A 17,202-nucleotide genomic window follows, 5' to 3' on the forward strand; every position below is an offset into this window, starting at 1 on the left:
TAAGCAATCTTCACCCCTGCTGTATTTGACAAAAATAAAATAAATAGATCACCCTGATCCAAGCTGAAATAATTGGAAAGCATTTTTCTGAAAGCTCCAAGTAGCTCCAGGAAAAAAGTCTTATTTTATTTTGGAGGAAAACACAGAAAAACCTAATTTCCAAAAGAAAACCACGTGGGTTAACAAATCCCAAGCACCACACAATATTAAACATCCTAATTCCATGCAGAATATTAACGTCAACGAAACAGAATCAGTCATCAAAAAACAGCCATCAAAAATAATGCACAGCTGAAGGTGGATCCCAGGAGGGGATAAAAGGAATTAAATAATAAAGGAGATGGAGCTACTCCCATAAGGAAAGGTTGATTTCTTTGGAACTTTTTAGTTTAGTGAAAAGGTGAGCAGGTGGTGGCATAGAATCATAGATCTGTAGTGTTGGAAGGGACCCCCAAGGGTCATCTAGTCCAACCCCCTGAAATGCTTGAACCACCGACCTTCTGGTTAACAGCCAGGTGCACTGACCCCTTGCGCCACAAGATTGAAGTTTATAAAATTTATGCCTGGCATGGAGAAAGTGGATAGCAAAAAGCTTCACTCTCACTCTCACTCTCTCTCCTTACTAGAACTTGCGGATATCCAATGAAATTGAATGTTGAAAAATGCAGGGCAGAGTCACCCAGCACATAGTTAAACTATTGGAATTCGCTCCCAGGAGAGGCGGTGATGGGCACCAACCGAGAAGGTTTTTTTTTTATATATATATATAAATATTTATTGAGATTTTTAAATATAAATGCACACATAATAAACAATCTTACTTCTATCACAACAATTTCATCACTTCTTTGGACTTCCTCACGTCCCCCGCTCCCATTTACATCGTTAACCAACCAAGAAGGTTTTAAAAGAAGATTGGGCTGCATGAATACTTGTAGCCAGAAGTTGGAAATGCGAAAAAAACACCAACAATAACAGATTGGCAAACACTCATGATAGAGTATTTCCAATTAGCAAAGCTGACCTGAAAAACCAGGGGAGCCTTAAATCAAAAAGTATACGGAGAATGGAAAATATTTAAGGAATATATAAGACTATATTGTAAAAATGATACCATCCTGGCAGAATTGAATGAAATTTGTGTACAACAAATAAATGGAATAAACAGCTTAGAGGAATATATGGGAAAAGATATAAAACAAACTGTGCGACAAAATCAAGACAATAGAAAAAGAATGATGATTGGAAGTTTTTCACAGAAAACTTTATTGGATAAGACATGTTGTGTAAATATATGGTTCTTTTAATTGTCTTGTTTTGGTCACTTTTAAACCTTTTTTCGACCTTTTTGAGGTGACAAATCCTTTTTCCTTTTTTGTGCTTAATTTTGTTATACTTACCTTTACTGTATGATTGTATTTTAAACTAATAAAGATTTATATTTAAAAAGAAGAAGATTGGGCAAAATGATGCAGGCAGCTATTGATGGCTGCTAGCCTTGGTGGCTCTGTGGTCAGAAGGCAGATGCTTCTTGTGCTCTGGTCCTGCTTGCAGGCTTCCCTTCGAGGCATCTGTTTGGCCACTGTAAGAACAGGATGCTCGACTAGATGGGCCATTGGCCTGATCCAGCAGGCTCTCCTTGTGTTCTAAGGAACCAGAACTTGGTTCCGAAATTCTGGTTCCTTATTTGACACAGCAGGGCACGAATGTACTCTATTTTGTGCTCTATAAGACTTTTTCCCTCCTAAAAAGTAAGGGGAAATGTGTGTGCATCTTATGGAGCGAATGCAGGCTGCGCAGCTATCCCAGAAGCCAGAACAGCAAGAGGGATTGCTGCTTTCACTGCGCAGCCATCCCTCTTGCTGTTCTGGCTTCTGAGATTCAGAATATTTTTTTTCTTGTTTTCCCCCTCCAAAAACTAGGTGCGTCTTGTGGTCTGGTGCGTCTTATAGAGCGAAAAATAAGTTTCTTTGCCCTTGCACCCCAAAATAAATACTGGGTTACTTTGCAATCTGAATGTGGCCCTCAAAGTCTCTCCGTCTGCTTCCTATGACTTTATTTAAGCAACACCTCCTGGCCTCACCATCTCGCAGCTCCCTCACTAATTGCTTGTGATTGCCTGGAATGTATCTTTGGTGATATCACCACACTTAACATGGACACCACCTTGAGCTTCTTGGAAGAAAAAGGTGGTAGAATCATAGAATTGTAGTGCTGGAAGGGACCCCTCCTTAAGGGTCATTTAGTTCAACCCCCTGCAATGCAGGAATATAAGGTAAAGGTAAAGGGACCCCTGACCATTAGGTCCAGTCGTGGCCGACTCTGGGGTTGCGGCACTCATCTTGCTTTATTGGCCGAGGGAGCCGGCGTACAGCTTCCGGGTCATGTGGCCAGCATGACTAAGCCGCTTCTGGCGAACCAGAGCAGCGCACGGAAACGCCATTTACCTTCCTGCCAGAGTGGTGCCTATTTATCTACTTGCACTTTGACGTGCTTTCGAACTGCTAGGTTGGCAGGAGCAGGGACCAAGCAATGGGAGTTCACCCCGTCGCAGGGATTCGAACAGCCGACCTTCTGATCGGCAAGTCCTAGGCTCTGTGGTTTAACCCACAGAGCAACCCGCGTCCCATAATGCAGGAATATAAATGTCAATAAATAAAATTACTAAGATTCGCCCCCGCCCCAACTTTTCTTTTTTAAAAGCATACAATACCAAATTAAAATCCACCAAAAGATTAAAAGGCACTTTTAACTAAAAGCGCTCATCCTGCAATCGCATAAAAAGGACACGTTGTGTCCTACTCAGCTAAAAGATGAACACCAATTAGGAGCAAAATCTCTGGGTAAACATTTACTTCGAAGGGAACCCGTTGCGCTTAGTGTGTGCAGAAGTTTGCAGCCCGATCCAGAAGGGATCAGAAGGGATCCCAAGTAAGATTCCAAAGTAAGCATCGATTTTAGCCTTCCTCCCCAAGGAGCCCAGATGGAAGAACATCTGGAGAGCCACAGATGTCCCTAATTTAGGGGCTTGAAGCGAGAGCGGCGGTTTCGGAATGTTGAATGGAAGGAAGAAGGAGGCTGCAACATTTTCACCCAATCACAGAACAGTTCAGGGCGGGGGAGAAGGAAACAACAACATCGATTGCAACATTCCTATCCAATCACAGCCCTTGTTTGCTTCCTCTCCTCCCCGCGCGCGTGTGTGCGTGTTGCGTGCCCGTTTCAAACATGGCCGCTGAAAGCACATGTTAGGCTTCAACCGCTGAAATTCGCTTCCTGGAAGAGGGCGGGTGGGGTCAAGGGGGGCCCAAGATGGCTGCCCCCATCAAGATCACAGAGTGGGTTTCTTCCTAGAGTCTAGTTTCTGGCTGATACCCCTTATTTCTCCACCACCACAAGCTTCCCCCCGCTTTTTGCCAGGACGCTGCCTGCTGTTTTGTGTGCGTGTATGCGCCCAGTTATCCGAGCTTCTCCTCCTTCTTCTGTGCATGCTCCAGATCTTGCTTTAGAAGCCTCTCGTGAGCATCCAAAGCATGCACTGACAGGTTTCCCCCTGCTCAGAACCCTCATATCCTTTGTCTTCCTTTGCAAACTCCGCAAACCAGGTCCCGCTTTATGTCTCTGACCTGGCAAGCTTCTTGTGAAACTTCGTTAACTCGTTGGCAATAAATATCCGAAGAAGCGAGTTGTCCTGGGATGTTGGGAGTGGTTATCATGGCTGCGGCTGCTGGTGTTAAAGCGCTCCTCCGCTTAAAACCTGGCGTTACTGTAGTCTTTTCTTTAAACTGAGAGGCAGGAAGTGGGACGCAAGAGTTCGTATAAATAGATTTCTACCTTAAAAAGCAAACGAACGCCAAACCAATGGGCCGAAGCTAAGCTTCTTAGCCTGGTTCTAGAGGGCCATGGGGAACATGCTGTCCCCTCTGCCCGGGCTGCGCAGGGGGTCGCATCGGAAGGAGCCGCTTGCTAACCCGGGCAGCTTCGATGAGCTCCATCGGAAATGCAAAGGTAAGCCGTCGTTTGCTCTTCCTCCTCATCCCTCCTCAAAGCTCTCACCTTTCTCATGAAGCCTTTGGTGCAGGCAGCCCCCTAGTCCTCATGACGGTCTATTGCTGGGGTGGGGAACCTCAGAGCTGGGGCTGGGGGCAAGTGCTGCCCTCCAGGCTGCTCTGTTTGGCCCTCGGACTTCTCTGCTGGCCCTCACCCTGCTCTACACCCTCCCTGAGTAGTTTTGTGTGGCTGCGGAAGGGCCATAGCTCTGTAGGTGGAGCATCTGCTTCGCATGAAGGAGACTCCTGGTTCAGTCCCTGGCATCTCCAGTTAAAAAGGACCAGTAGGGGAGAGGAAAGGAAAGACCCATCCTGAGACCCCAGAGAGCTGCTGCCAGTCAGAGCAGGAGTCGCTGCACACTACCAGACCCCAAGAAGCTTTCCCTGTTGCCTGCATGATCTCCCTCTTCATTCCTTCCCCGCGGCTGAAATTCATGAGAAACTCATTCATACCGAACCACAAGGATCACAATGACTACTTATAAGGAAGATTCCTATGTTCCATGTGGAAGGTCCCCAGATTCAGCCCCCCAGCACTTCCGCATAGAGCCGGGAGATGTTAATCTGCACAGAATACTGACTCTACACAAGGCAGCTTCCTACCTTTGAAGGTGACTCGGAAACTACAACTAATCCAGAATGCTGCAGCTAGACTGGTGACTGGGAGCAGCCGCTGGGACCACATAACACTGGTCCTGAAAGAACTACAATGGCTCCCAATATGTTTCCAAGCACAATTCAAAGTGTTGGTACAGAACTTTAAAGACCGAAATAGCCTCAGCCCGGTATACCTGAAGGAGTGCCTCCATTGTTCAGCCTGGACACTGAGGTCCACCTCCGAGGAGCTTCTGGTGGTTCCCTCACTGTGAGAAGTGAGGTTACAGGGAACCAGGCAGAGGGCCTTCTTGGTAGTGGCGCCTGCCCTGTGGAACGCCCTCCCATCAGATGTCAAGGAAATAAACACTATCTGACTTTTAAAAGACATCTAAAGGCAGCCCTTTATAGGGAAGGTTCCCCCCCCCCCCTTATAATGTTTTGTATATATGCTGGAAGACACCCAGAGTGGCTGGTGCAGCCCGGTCAGATGGGCAGGGTACTACTACTACTAGTAGTAGTAGTAATCCTCTAGAAATGTGTCCTTCAGCTATGATCATTCCTCTTGCTTGCTGGGTGGAGGTTGGAGAGAGATGTGCATGCAGAAACCTTTCACTTTATGTGGCTGCAAAACAGTTTTGCCTTTGGACAATTGACTAGCTTCTCCATGTGCTCACACACACACTTCTATCACCCACCCAGGCATGTAGGAGCCATAAAGTGAGTTCAAGGATGCATTCCAGTCAGGCAAAAACGCTCAAGGAGGGGGTGAAGCAGGACTCAAGAGGGGTGTGGCCTGGGAAGAGGGCCCAAGGGCCAGGTAGAGAGGATTGGGGGGCCGCATCTGGCCCTTGGGGCTGACGTTCTCCATCTCTGGTCTAGGAATTCCTGGATTATTCATATTCTTCATTTTGTAAGCTTAAATACAGCTTCTGTCTCTCTTCTCCCTCCCTACTTCTGTTCCAGAAGTCTTCCCCCAGCAGACAGAAGGAGTCAAGCTTATCATTAATAAATCCCTCACCAGCCATTTTCAGGTTCGTACCCTTGCCGCTATTAATCATGCTGGCTATTTTTAGTCATATAAAGTGGAGAAATGGGTCCAGCTCCCAAGGGAAGCGCTGTGGCGCAGCGGAACAGTGTCTGGTTTGCAGGCAAAAGGGGGAAGCGGGAAATACTGTTCAATATTTACCATATTGCTCCCTGCAAGGTGTAAGGGGAGGGGTAGTGCCTGCCTCTGGTGGGGGAAGAGACACGTCATGCTCTTTCTGGAGCAGTTTTTGTCCACCTTTGGTCCCCAGCCTGCACTCAAATCTTACCTGTGGCTCCCAGAAGCTGTCAGCATGCGACAGCGGCCACACCCTGGCAACTAAAGCAAGTGAGGGGAGCCGATGGGTTTCAAACCCTCAGTGAGTTAGGGGCTTCCCCTGCATGCGAAGACAGGCTCTGAAGGATTGAGTGGACCGGACAAAAAGTGGGTCCAATGGGAGAAGGAAACCTCTGATCCTAAACCTCCACTATCTTTGGGAGAAAAAAAGCGATGGGGTAAACCCTACGGAAATCCGGAATAGCATCCCTAAGAGGGTTGGATGGCGCCTTTTACGCCTCCCTCCAGCAACTCCTGCAGCCAAGCTGGTGCCAGACGTCTCGTTCTGCTTTCTTTTGGACCACATCAGCAAGGCAGAGAGGAGGGTCTACCTGACATTCAGAAGACATCTTAAGGCAGCCCTGTTCAGGGAAGTTTTTAATGTGTGATATTTTAGTGTATTTTTGGTTTCTATGGAAGCCACCCAGAGTGGCTGGGGAAACCCAGCCAGATGGGCGGGGTACAAATAATAAATTATTATTATTATTATTATTATTATTATTATTATTATTATTATTATTATTATTATTACTATTATTACTATTATATTTTATTATTATTATCTGGGCAGCCCAGGACCCCCATACACACTGCAGAGACTTACACCCTGGGAGACCACTTCAGTGCTGCTAACGCAGTGCTTAGATTTCACCCCTGGAGGTCCACTCCATTGTCTCTCGAGACAGATGGATGCCAACAAAAAATAATTCGCCTAGGGATGGATTCCTCAAAGGAATTCTCCAGAGAGTTTCTTTTTGGAATAATAGGAAGGGGGGGATCTGTTTTTTGCTGATGGATGGGGATCTATACACTCCATATAAGGTTTCTATGTTTTCCATTGCAACCCAACAAATCAGATAAAACTTTACTGTACAATAGGTTCTGTGTGATGGGACCACCTATGCTAAAACATACTTCTGTGCTACCTGTATTTTTGTGCTGACCAGCAACTATCTTGGTATCTGCAAACACCCTGGCACCCAGCCTTACAGATCCCAGAGCTCCCAAACCTGGAGTATGAGCTGTCTGCTGGATCATGGTGTTCATTTCTCAAAGACAATAAGACTCTCTTCCATCAACGGAGTGCATCTTTTTTCCTTCTTCCAGGTGACCCATACTATTCACATGAGCACAATTGGACAATCAAGTTATCATCTCAATACAACATATGTGGGAGACCAGCAGTTGAGCCCCACGGAAGTGAGCAAAGCATTAATTTTTTTCCTGGGGGGTTGGGTTGTGACAAGTGGGGAAAGAGCTGAAAACAGCAACATGGTTCTAGATATGTGGTCTTAGGGGGCTTGTGAAAAGTGTTAATAAAAGTTTATTTTTTAAAATGATCTAGGAGTTGGAGCAACTCCCCCGTGAGGAAAGATGACAAAATTTGGGCCTTTTTCCTGATTTAGAGGAATCTTTTGCCCAAGGTGGAACTTGAACCCAGGGTCATTCCTTGAAGCCACAGGTTGCCCAGTCCCCCAATTTTATATTTAATTATTATTTGCTGGTGTTTTGAGAATTAATTTTATTGTGTGCTATTATATTCTAATCGATTCTTTAATATTACTTTTGAAGTTATGTTTCATTATGACTTTCTGTATTGGATAAGATTCCTATAAGGTGTGTATATTTTGTTGCTGTAAGCCTCCTTGTGTATAGAAAGGCAATATACAAGTTAAAAGTGAAATAAATATGTTCTACCCAAAATTCCCACTCCCCCAAAGAAAAAGCTGCATCTCTTTCCTTCCTTCCATCCTGCTGCTTAGTCACCACCTCTGCAGAGGCAGAGATGCTTCCAGAATGATACCTTTGCTCACCCTGACGCCATCTTGAATAAGGTTGAAGGGGGGGAAATGGCGGCATCTATGCACCATCTTCTCTCTTGAGCATGGGTTTCTAACTCATTCAGTCTTCCTTCCTTTGAATGCCAGTTGCTGGAGCACACAGGTGGGGAGACTGTTCTTTAGCTCAGGTGCTGCTTTGGTGCTAAATTTCAGTGCTTGGCCATGGCGAGACGAGATGGGCCATTGGGTCTCCTTACCTTTTCCCTGCTTCCATCATAGGCCTTCCCAACGCTCATTGGAGACATTAATAATGCAGGGAGCCTCAACGCTCAGGTGCTCCACCTACTGGCTGAGCGGATACGGACAAAAGCTGTATTCCAGGTAAAAACTACACAGGGAGTGTTTGGGTCTGAGGCCAATGGGCTTGAAGGCAGGATCTTAATGCTTTCGGTATTGCCAGGCTGAAAACTCGTCAGCGTATATTTTTTTTGAGTGTTCGATGGCAAGCAACAGGACTATGCAACGGTTAATTTTTTAAAAAAACATCCTATCTCCCCCCCCCCCCAGGGATGCGGGGGGCGCTGTGGGTTAAACCACAGAGCCTATGACTTGCTGATCGGAAGGTCGGTTGTTCGAATTCCCGTGACAGGGTGAGCTCCCGTTGCTCGGTCCCAGCTCCTGCCAACCTAGCAGTTCAAAAGCACGTCAAAGTGCAAGTAGATAAATAGGTACCACTCCGGCAGGAAGGTAAACAGTGTTTCGGTGCGCTGCTCTGGTTCGCCAGAAGTGGCTTAGTCATGCTGGCCACATGACCCGGAAGCTGTACGCTGGCTCCTTCGGCCAATAAAGCGAGATGAGCGCCGCAACCCCAGAGTCGGCCACGACTGGACCTAATGGTCAGGGGTCCCTTTACCTTTTTATCTCCCCCCACCCCGTTTTTAATGGCGTTTTACACTATGTATATTGTTTATGAATTGGTAGTATGCAAATATTTTTCTAAATAAAAATGAATCCTAAATAAAGAAAGAAAGAGGTAGCATCTCACACGCCTGTGAGGCTTTGTCACATTAACAACGGCATCTTGTCTGAGAGGTGGAAGAGGCTGTAAATAAGGGGACTGCGAACCTGGGGCCCTCCAGATATTGTGGATTGGGATTGATGGTACCTGTTGGGGCTGGTAGGGCGGAAGCCATGGAGCCCAACAGTGGGTGGCGCCAGAGCTAAAGACAGGCAGAACCAAATAATTCTAGTTTTGCCACCACCCTCCTCCTTGCTGTTGAGTTCTGTAAGTGCCAACACTGAGACTAAGGAGAGGGGAAGCTGGCAGGCCATACAGTGGTACCTCGGGTTACAGACGCTTCAGGTTACAGATGCTTCAGTTTACAGACTCTGCTAACCCAGAAATAGTACCTCAGGTTAAGAACTTTGCTTCAGGATGAGAACAGAAATCTTGCTCCGGCGGCGCGGCGGCAGCAGGAGGCCCCATTAGCTAAAGTGGTGCTTCGGGTTAAGAACAGTTTCAGGTTAAGAACAGACCTCCGGAACGAATTAAGTACATAACCAGAGGTACCACTGTACTGTCACCTCCTGGACTGATGGTTGGTAAGGCAGGCAGGTGAGAGCTGGGGGGACAGACGAGATGGGTGGGGCAGTGCCCCATTTGCCCTAATGGATCAGCCTCCGCTAACATGTGCCCTCTACCCCTGCAGCCCTGACCTACAGCCCCTTGGGAGCTTTTGCATCTCTGAGAACTAGGCTGTAAACTCGTTTTGAGAAATAGTCCATGCCCAACCCTGTTCCTGTCCCCCCCCCCAACTTTTTTGTGTTCCAGACTCAGCAGTCCAAATTCGTGACTTGGCAGTTTGATACCGAGTACCGGGGAGATGACTACACTGCCACCCTGACGCTGGGCAACCCTGACTTGATCAGCGAGTCGAGTGAGTGAGTGCCCGTCTGCCATCTTGGCAACCTTTTGCAATTGCCGCAGGCTTGTTTGCATCCTGCCTGCCCCTCTCTGGGGGGAAAAATATCTTAGTTCTTTGGTTGGCAGCTTGTCCAGGAAAATATACAAATGTGTGTGTGTGTGCGCACATGTGCATAGATAGATACAGGCAACTCTCCGTTTACGCAGTGGTTACGTTTTGAAGCACCACACATTTAAGTGAAATCACATAGATTGGGAACACAATTGGAAAAAGCCTGCAAGCGCCACAGTTGCTATCTCCCAGCCTCCTTCCTCAGACTCCCAACTCTCCATGGGCCTCAACGGTCAGTGCAAAGGCTCATGGGATTGCACTTGCAAAGGCTTGTGGGATTGCTAGGCGCTGTTTTTGAGCCATTTTGGGGCTCTTTTGGGGGCCGTTTTTGCCCCTTCCAGGTTCACGCGATGCACATGTTTGTGGTCACGTGTGCCTTGAATGTGCACAAATGGAGAGTTGCCTGTACAAATGTAGAGAAGCAGACAGAGAGAGAGGCTGACATGATGGGGAGTGAGGCAGGCAGGCAGGCAGGCAGGCAGTGAGAGGGAGCCAGACTCTGGATGAATGCAGAATAAATAGGACACCATGCAGGGTTTCCCAAATGTGCATCTCCAGCTGTTTTTGGACTACAATTCCCATCATCCCTAGCTTGCACGGCCACTAGTCAGGGATGATGGGAACTGTAGTCCAAAGACAGCTGGAGACCCTAGTTTGGGAAACCCTGGTGTGGTGGTTAAGAGTGTTGGACTAAGACTTGGGAGGTCAGGGTTTGAATCCCCACTGGGCACAAAGCTCACTTACGATACAATAATCTTTATTGTCATTGTCCCATACAGAACAACGAAATTGAAAAAAATTTACACCAGACATTCAAAAACCAACAAACCTGCTATCCCAACTATCCCAGCCTGGTTAGCCCCTAAAAATTCTGATACCCCATAATTGAATACAGTATGCTCACATAGAGACTACCTTACACTGTGTTTAAAACCAAAATTGCATGTGGATAGAAACTGTTTCTCAGGTGGCTAGCCCTAGTCTTGTAGGTCACCTTGGACCAGTCAGTGTCTTTCAACCTAACTTACCTCACAGGGGTTGTTGTGAGGTTATGATGGGGAAAAGAGAGCCATATAAACCATCAGTGTGACGCAGCCAACAGTGTGACGCGGCAGCTAAAAAAGCCAATGCAATTCTGGGCTGCATCAATAGGAGTATAGCATCTAGATCAAGGGAGGTAATAGTGCCACTGTATTCTGCTCTGGTCAGACCTCACCTGGAGTACTGTGTCCAGTTCTGGGCACCACAGTTCAAGAAGGACACTGAGAAACTGGAACGTGTCCAGAGGGCAACCAAAATGGTCAAAGTCCTGGAAATGATGCCTTATGAGGAACGGCTAAGGGAGCTGGGCATGTTTAGCCTGGAGAAGAGGAGGTTAAGGGGTGATATGATAGCCATGTTCAAATATATAAAAGGATGTCACATAGAGGAGGGAGAAAGGTTGTTTTCTGCTGCTCCAGAGAAGCGGACACGGAGCAATGGCTCCAAACTACAAGAAAGAAGATTCCACCTAAACATTAGGAAGAACCTCCTGACAGTAAGAGCTGTTCGACAGTGGAATTTGCTGCCAAGGAGTGTGGTGGAGTCTCCTTCTTTGGAGGTCTTTAAGCAGAGGCTTGACAACCATATGTCAGGAGTGCTCTGATGGTGTTTCCTGCTTGGCAGGGGGTTGGACTCGATGGCCCTTGTGGTCTCTTCCAACTCTGATTCTATGATTCATCTTGGAGGAAAAGGTGGTAAATAAATGTAGTTAAAAAAAAGAAAGAAAAGACATTTGGAGGCCTAGAATGGGAGGGAGCCCCCAAGACCAATGTTTCCCTCGAATGACCACTAGAGGGGGCGACTCTCCCACAGCTGCTGTGTTGCTTAGCAACCAACCCTAGAGAAGGATGGAGTTTCTACCATGTAATGTAGGGCCTGCTAGACAGTGAGAGGCCCTATGTCTCCTGGTGGCAGCTTCTAACATGGGGCAAGAACATAATGGCTTCTTTGTGGCCCACAGCGATGCCTGGAGAGGGGTAGAGTAGCAGTCTAGCAGTTGCCCCCCTGGGTGGGACAAATTTGCTTCCGTCCTCAACTCCTGACTAGTGTGTTATTTTATTTCTTTATTGAATTCCTGTCCCACTCTTCCTCTCCCAAGGAGCCGAGGCAAATGGATTTGCACAATTTAAAAATGGATTAATATTCTACAGCCTTTTGAATCCGTCTGTGGGAAAGGGGGAGGTTATTGTTTTGCTGTTTCGTTTTACTTATTTTTCATGTTTTTATCCTGTATTTTTACTCTGTGAACCGCCCTGAGATCTTAATTAGGGTATAGATCTAATAAATAAATCTAATAAACGAATAAAAACAAAAATCAATCAAAAACATTCTGGAAGAAAGTAAAACGTTCTTAAAAACAGCAACAGTTGAAAACCTCTCAAAGCAGTTCCAGGTAAAAGCATTGTAAAAGCAGCCACAATTAAAAACACCTTAAGTTTCCATTAAATTTCAGCATGGCTGCTTGTAGCATTTTGAATACTGGGTGTGGGAACAGGGAAATTGCCCTTGATCACTTGGTTAAACTACTGAATGTTGTTGAAGGTTGCTTCATTAAGGGACAGACATAAACTGGAATTAGGTTCCTTTTCAGACATTTTGAAATTGAACTAGTTCCTTTTTAAAACGAGCTTCCCAGGCTCTGCTCAAAACTCTGCCCAGACCACAGCCCTCTCTGGCCCTGCTGTCCCCCCACCCAGGTCTTTTTGCCTAGCTAGATCATGCCCTTGAACTCAGATAATGCCTCTTGGCTTGCCTGGGTGGAAGAGGTAGAGAGGTGTTTGTGTGTTTAGAAGGTTGCCTCCTGTGCAAAGTACAAATTTGCATGCATTGCTTTGTCTACTTTGGCCTCTGGCCTGCCCGTCGTTGGCATGTGACAGCTCGCGGGAGGTTGTCTTCGGACTAGAAAAAGTTCCCTCTGTCCATGCTGATGGACCAAGGTTGGTGTGACCTACAGAGCAGGCATGTGGAACCTTTGGTGCTGGACTACAACTCCCATCAGCCCCAGCTTCTTTTCCAACCCTTCTTTGCTGCTCACAGTAAAATACGTTTTTCTTGATTTATAATACTTGCCCATCCATTGCTATTTCCATTGACTCTGCATGTTCAATTCCTGCTTAGACTTTTTTCTATTTTCCCACTTAAGCAAGTAGAGCTAATCTGTCCATATAAATCATTAAACGTAATTTTAAATCATATTTCCTCAATAATATCTTCTCATTCATAATATCCAAGTTTTACAAACCTCACAAGCATCCAGAAAAAAATCTCCTAGTCTCCCTTGTTTTCAGTTCCCTTTTCACAAAACAGACCGGTCACTATCTACTTCCCTAGGTTTAATACACTTCCCTCCCATTATTCACAGATTTTATTTGTTTCTACTTCCATCGGCCCTGGCCAGCATGGCTAGCGATAAGGGGAAAATTGGAAGCTCAGCAAGATCTGGAGGCCAAGAGGTTGCCCATCTCTGCTGTAGCTGCCCCAACACTTGGTTAGCTCAGTCTGGAAGGGGACACAGGAAGCTGGCTGATACTGAGTCAGGCCACAGGTCCATCTAGCTCCATACTGCCTGCACTGACTGGCAGTGGCTCTCCAGGGTTCCAGGCAGTGATTTCTCCCAGTCCTGCTCTGCCTGGAGATCCTGGGGATTGGATCTGTATGCAAAGCAGATGTGCTACCACTAAGCCACAGCTCTTCTCCAAAGGGTGTTGGTTATTTTGCAGCTGCGTGCGAGTCTTTTTTGGGGAGGGGGCACTGACTTGCTCTTCCTTCGTTGCAGTCATTGTTGTGGCACACTTCCTGCAGAGCATCACTTCGCGGTTAGTCCTTGGCGGGGAAATGGTGTACCACCGGCGGCCGGGGGAAGAGGGGGCCATTGTCACGCTTGCTGGGAAGTACACAGGTTGGTTTCCTTTTGCTGAAGGTTTGGGGTGTGACTTGAGGAGCAGGCGCTGGTCCCCCACATACTTGGCCTCTATTTTCCATCATGATTCTTCAAAAAGCAGCTTCTTGATATTGCCCAATTCGGCATCAGATGCGATCGGCATGAAAAACCTTCAGCCCTCCAGGTGTTGCTGAACTACAGCACCCATCATCCCTGGTCCTTGGCCATGCTGACTGGGGCTGATGGGAGTTGTAGTCCAGCCAACATCGGGATGGCTAAAGGTTCCCCACACCAGAGCTGATTGAAACACTTGCAGAAAGGCTCATTTCTCAGTTGCCCTCAGACTTTCCTGTTTCAGGATGTGGCAGGAGGAAGCCTGCATGTCCAAATGTTTCTCTGTGTCCGAGTCTTAGTATTAAGGGCAGAATCAGTTTATGGCTGCTAAATTTTTCCCTTCTTCCTTTGCGTCTGGGAGATACTGTGAATAATCCAGCTTCAGACATACATACATACATACATACATACATACATACATACATACATACATATATGAGAATGAATATGAGAGCAGAGATGAAGAAACCTGTGGCCTCCCAGTTGATGGCCACATCCACACCATACCTTTAAAACACTTTTGTACCTCTTCCAAACAGTCATGTTTAATTACTGGCACCCAAAGGAATCTTGGGAACTGTAGTTTGCTAAGGGAGCTGAGAGCTATTCCCCTCACAGAGCCATAAATTCCAAGATGGCTTAATAATCAATTCCTCTTCCCAGGGAATTCTGGGATGTAGCTCTGTGAGGGGAACACCAGGGGGGTGGCATCTAACAATTCTCCACACCCTTAGTGAAATAAATGTGTTTTACTTTCTGAAGGAAGGTGGAAGGAGAAGCAAGGAAAAGGATTTACCCTCCCTCCTTTTTTTCTAAGGATTCTACTCTCCCTTCCTCAAAACAGCAGCCCAGTCTGACAGCAGATATTTTGATTTCCCTGGAAAACTGTATAACGGTTCAAGTGGAATCTTGCAGCCAGGAAAACTGTGTTAAGAAGTGTCTGCGTAGTCTTAACACTCTCTAATCTGGCACACTCTAGAATAGAGACAGGATAGAGGTGTTGTTACAAAGATGTCATTAAGCCACACAAATCTGCTCCCCCCAAAAAACCCTCATAGGGGTCCATGAATTTCAATGTGTTCCTTTGTGCTGTGTGTATTCCCCCCCCCCTTTTCTGTAGCCCTCAAATGGATAGCCACCCTGAACCTTGGCTATGGCGGGGCTCACGCCAGCTATTATCACCGTGCCAATGACCAGGTGAGTCAAAAAGGAGTTTCTTCGGCGCCCCCACCCATTGCCCACTTTTTCTTTGGCCAAGTTTGACCTCTTGACTTCTGCCCCTCAACAGATCCAGGTCGGGGTAGAATTTGAGGCCAACACTCGGCTGCAAGACACGAACTTTGCCTTTGGATATCAGCTCACGCTGCCACAGGCCAACATGGTTTTCAGAGGTGAGTGAGGGGCTGGGACCCCCTCCCTGTGCGAGGCCAGAGTGTGATCAAATGCCTGAACCTTCCTGCCACAGGCCCTGCTTCCCATAAGCCCTTCCTTCATCCGCCATTGCCTGTCTTCCTGTGGCAGGAAATGATTTTGGCAGGGATAGGGAACCTGAGTTCCCGCCTGTCGTGAGCCCTGTGGAGGTGTCATGGGGGGTACAGGAACGGGACAGGAACATCCTGAGGAGGTGAGGGGACAAGAGATTAGGAGGTTGCAGCTAGATGACTCCAAGCAACATGAAGAGGGCAAAATCGCCCCTCAAGAAATGTCTGAGCTGGAGGAGAAGGGCTGGTGATTGAGGAAGCCAGGAGCTGAATCCCGGGAAAGGTTTAAGCGGATTTTCAGAGAGATGCCTCATCTTGGACGTCTTCCCTGAGTGTGAGGCTCTCCTGAAGCCTAGCTTGGGGGCTCTCAAGGCCATCCAGCGGAGTCTGAGAAAAACTGGCCAGACTGCATCTCAGCAGCTTGCTTGAGAAGTTCTGGCAGTGGGGAATTGTAAACTGGGTGGCTGCTATTGGCATCTTAACTTGGGGGTCCCCCACTCCCCTGAGGTTCAGGTGGCCTTTACCAGGAGCTGAGTCCCTAGTGTGACAGGACCTCCCCTGTGAAGGCCGGCAGAAGTCCACCCTGCTTTCTTTGAGGCACCTTTTAAAAACCATACAGTTGAGACATAGTTCTCTCTCTCTCACTCTCTCTCTCTCACTCTCTCTCTGTGTGTGTGTGTGTGTGTGTGTGCGTTTTACCGCCCAATCTTTATTGATGTTCTAGTTAATAGGGTTGCCATATTTCCAAAATCTCACCACCAACAAAATGAAGTTTCTGAGCTATTTTTAAGGAAATCCGCCAAATTCGACACTTCCAACACGGGTTGCCTAAGTCCGGATTTCCCCAGACATTGCAGTGATTTCCACCCGGACACTGTTTCCGAGTACCATACTATATCTGGGAAATTCCATACGTATGGCAACCCTATTGTAGTAATACTATATTTTCCCATAGGGCCCTGCTGCCTTATTATCCTTTTTTAAAATATATATATATCAAATTACAGTTTGTAAATATTTAAACCTACACAAATAGGTCCCCTCTTTCCCTTTCTAGGCTTCCTGGACAGTAGCTGGTGTGTGGGGGCTGTCCTGGAGAAGAAGCTCCCCCCTCTGCCCGTCACCCTGGCCTTGGGCGCCTTCCTCAACCACTGGAAGAACCGGTTCCATTGCGGCTTCAGCATCATCGTGGGCTGAGCGCCCTGAAGATCCATCTCTCTCGACTGCGCCAGGCAGTAGGACTTGATTTTGCAAAGCTGCTTGGTCAGAGGGGACCCCCATTCTGTCTGTGTGTCTGTGTGTTTTGTGTGGGCAGAGCGGGGCACTTCACCACAGACTTCTGCAGTGGGGCAGCGATGATTTGGGGGGCCCAGCATCCTCTCAGTGTGCCTGCATCAAAGCCCTGCCTTGAGGAGGTCCACGGATTTTTATTTTATTTTTATTTTTTTTGGTCTCTAGAAGGACATTTAATGTTATTGGTGTGGCAGGGAGGGAGATGTGCTCTCCTCCGAAAACATGACCATGTATTGTTTTCTTCCAGATCGTGCAAGGCATAAACTCCATGGCAGGTGTTATGGTGTGGGTGACGGGGCAGGGGGCTCGTGGAAGGACGGATGCCTTCATTTGCTGGGGCTTGGAGGATCATGGTGTTCCCTTGAGGAACTGGGAATCAATGCCATCACTACGTCAGTTCTGGCCCCAAACTCTGAATTTTGAAGAGGGTGGCATGCATGTGGGCATTGTGCCACTCCCCTTGCCTGGGACTGTGACGAGGGCAAGGGCTGTGGCTTCTGTGTAGTGATGGCATGGAATATAATTAAAATCATGCTGGGGACACCCCACCCCACCTCAAAAATGTGTCT

At 47.2% G+C, this 17,202-nt stretch overlaps 1 protein-coding gene across 1 annotated transcript; it reads left to right on the plus strand.

Annotated features, from left to right (window-relative positions):
- The first annotated feature begins 3,269 nt into the window (after positions 1-3,269).
- Positions 3,270-17,195, plus strand: TOMM40L (translocase of outer mitochondrial membrane 40 like). Its single transcript, XM_081841331.1, has 9 exons — positions 3,270-4,008; positions 5,610-5,677; positions 7,114-7,206; positions 8,067-8,168; positions 9,619-9,724; positions 13,641-13,763; positions 14,980-15,056; positions 15,148-15,250; positions 16,398-17,195. Exons 1-9 carry the CDS (start codon positions 3,903-3,905, stop codon positions 16,535-16,537), a joined length of 918 nt encoding a protein of 305 aa, XP_081697457.1. The 5' UTR covers positions 3,270-3,902; the 3' UTR covers positions 16,538-17,195.
- The last annotated feature ends 7 nt before the right edge of the window (positions 17,196-17,202 follow it).

Source organism: Podarcis erhardii (assembly GCF_964252035.2).
Source record: "Podarcis erhardii genome assembly, chromosome: 15".
NCBI classification, from domain to species: domain Eukaryota; kingdom Metazoa; phylum Chordata; class Lepidosauria; order Squamata; family Lacertidae; genus Podarcis; species Podarcis erhardii.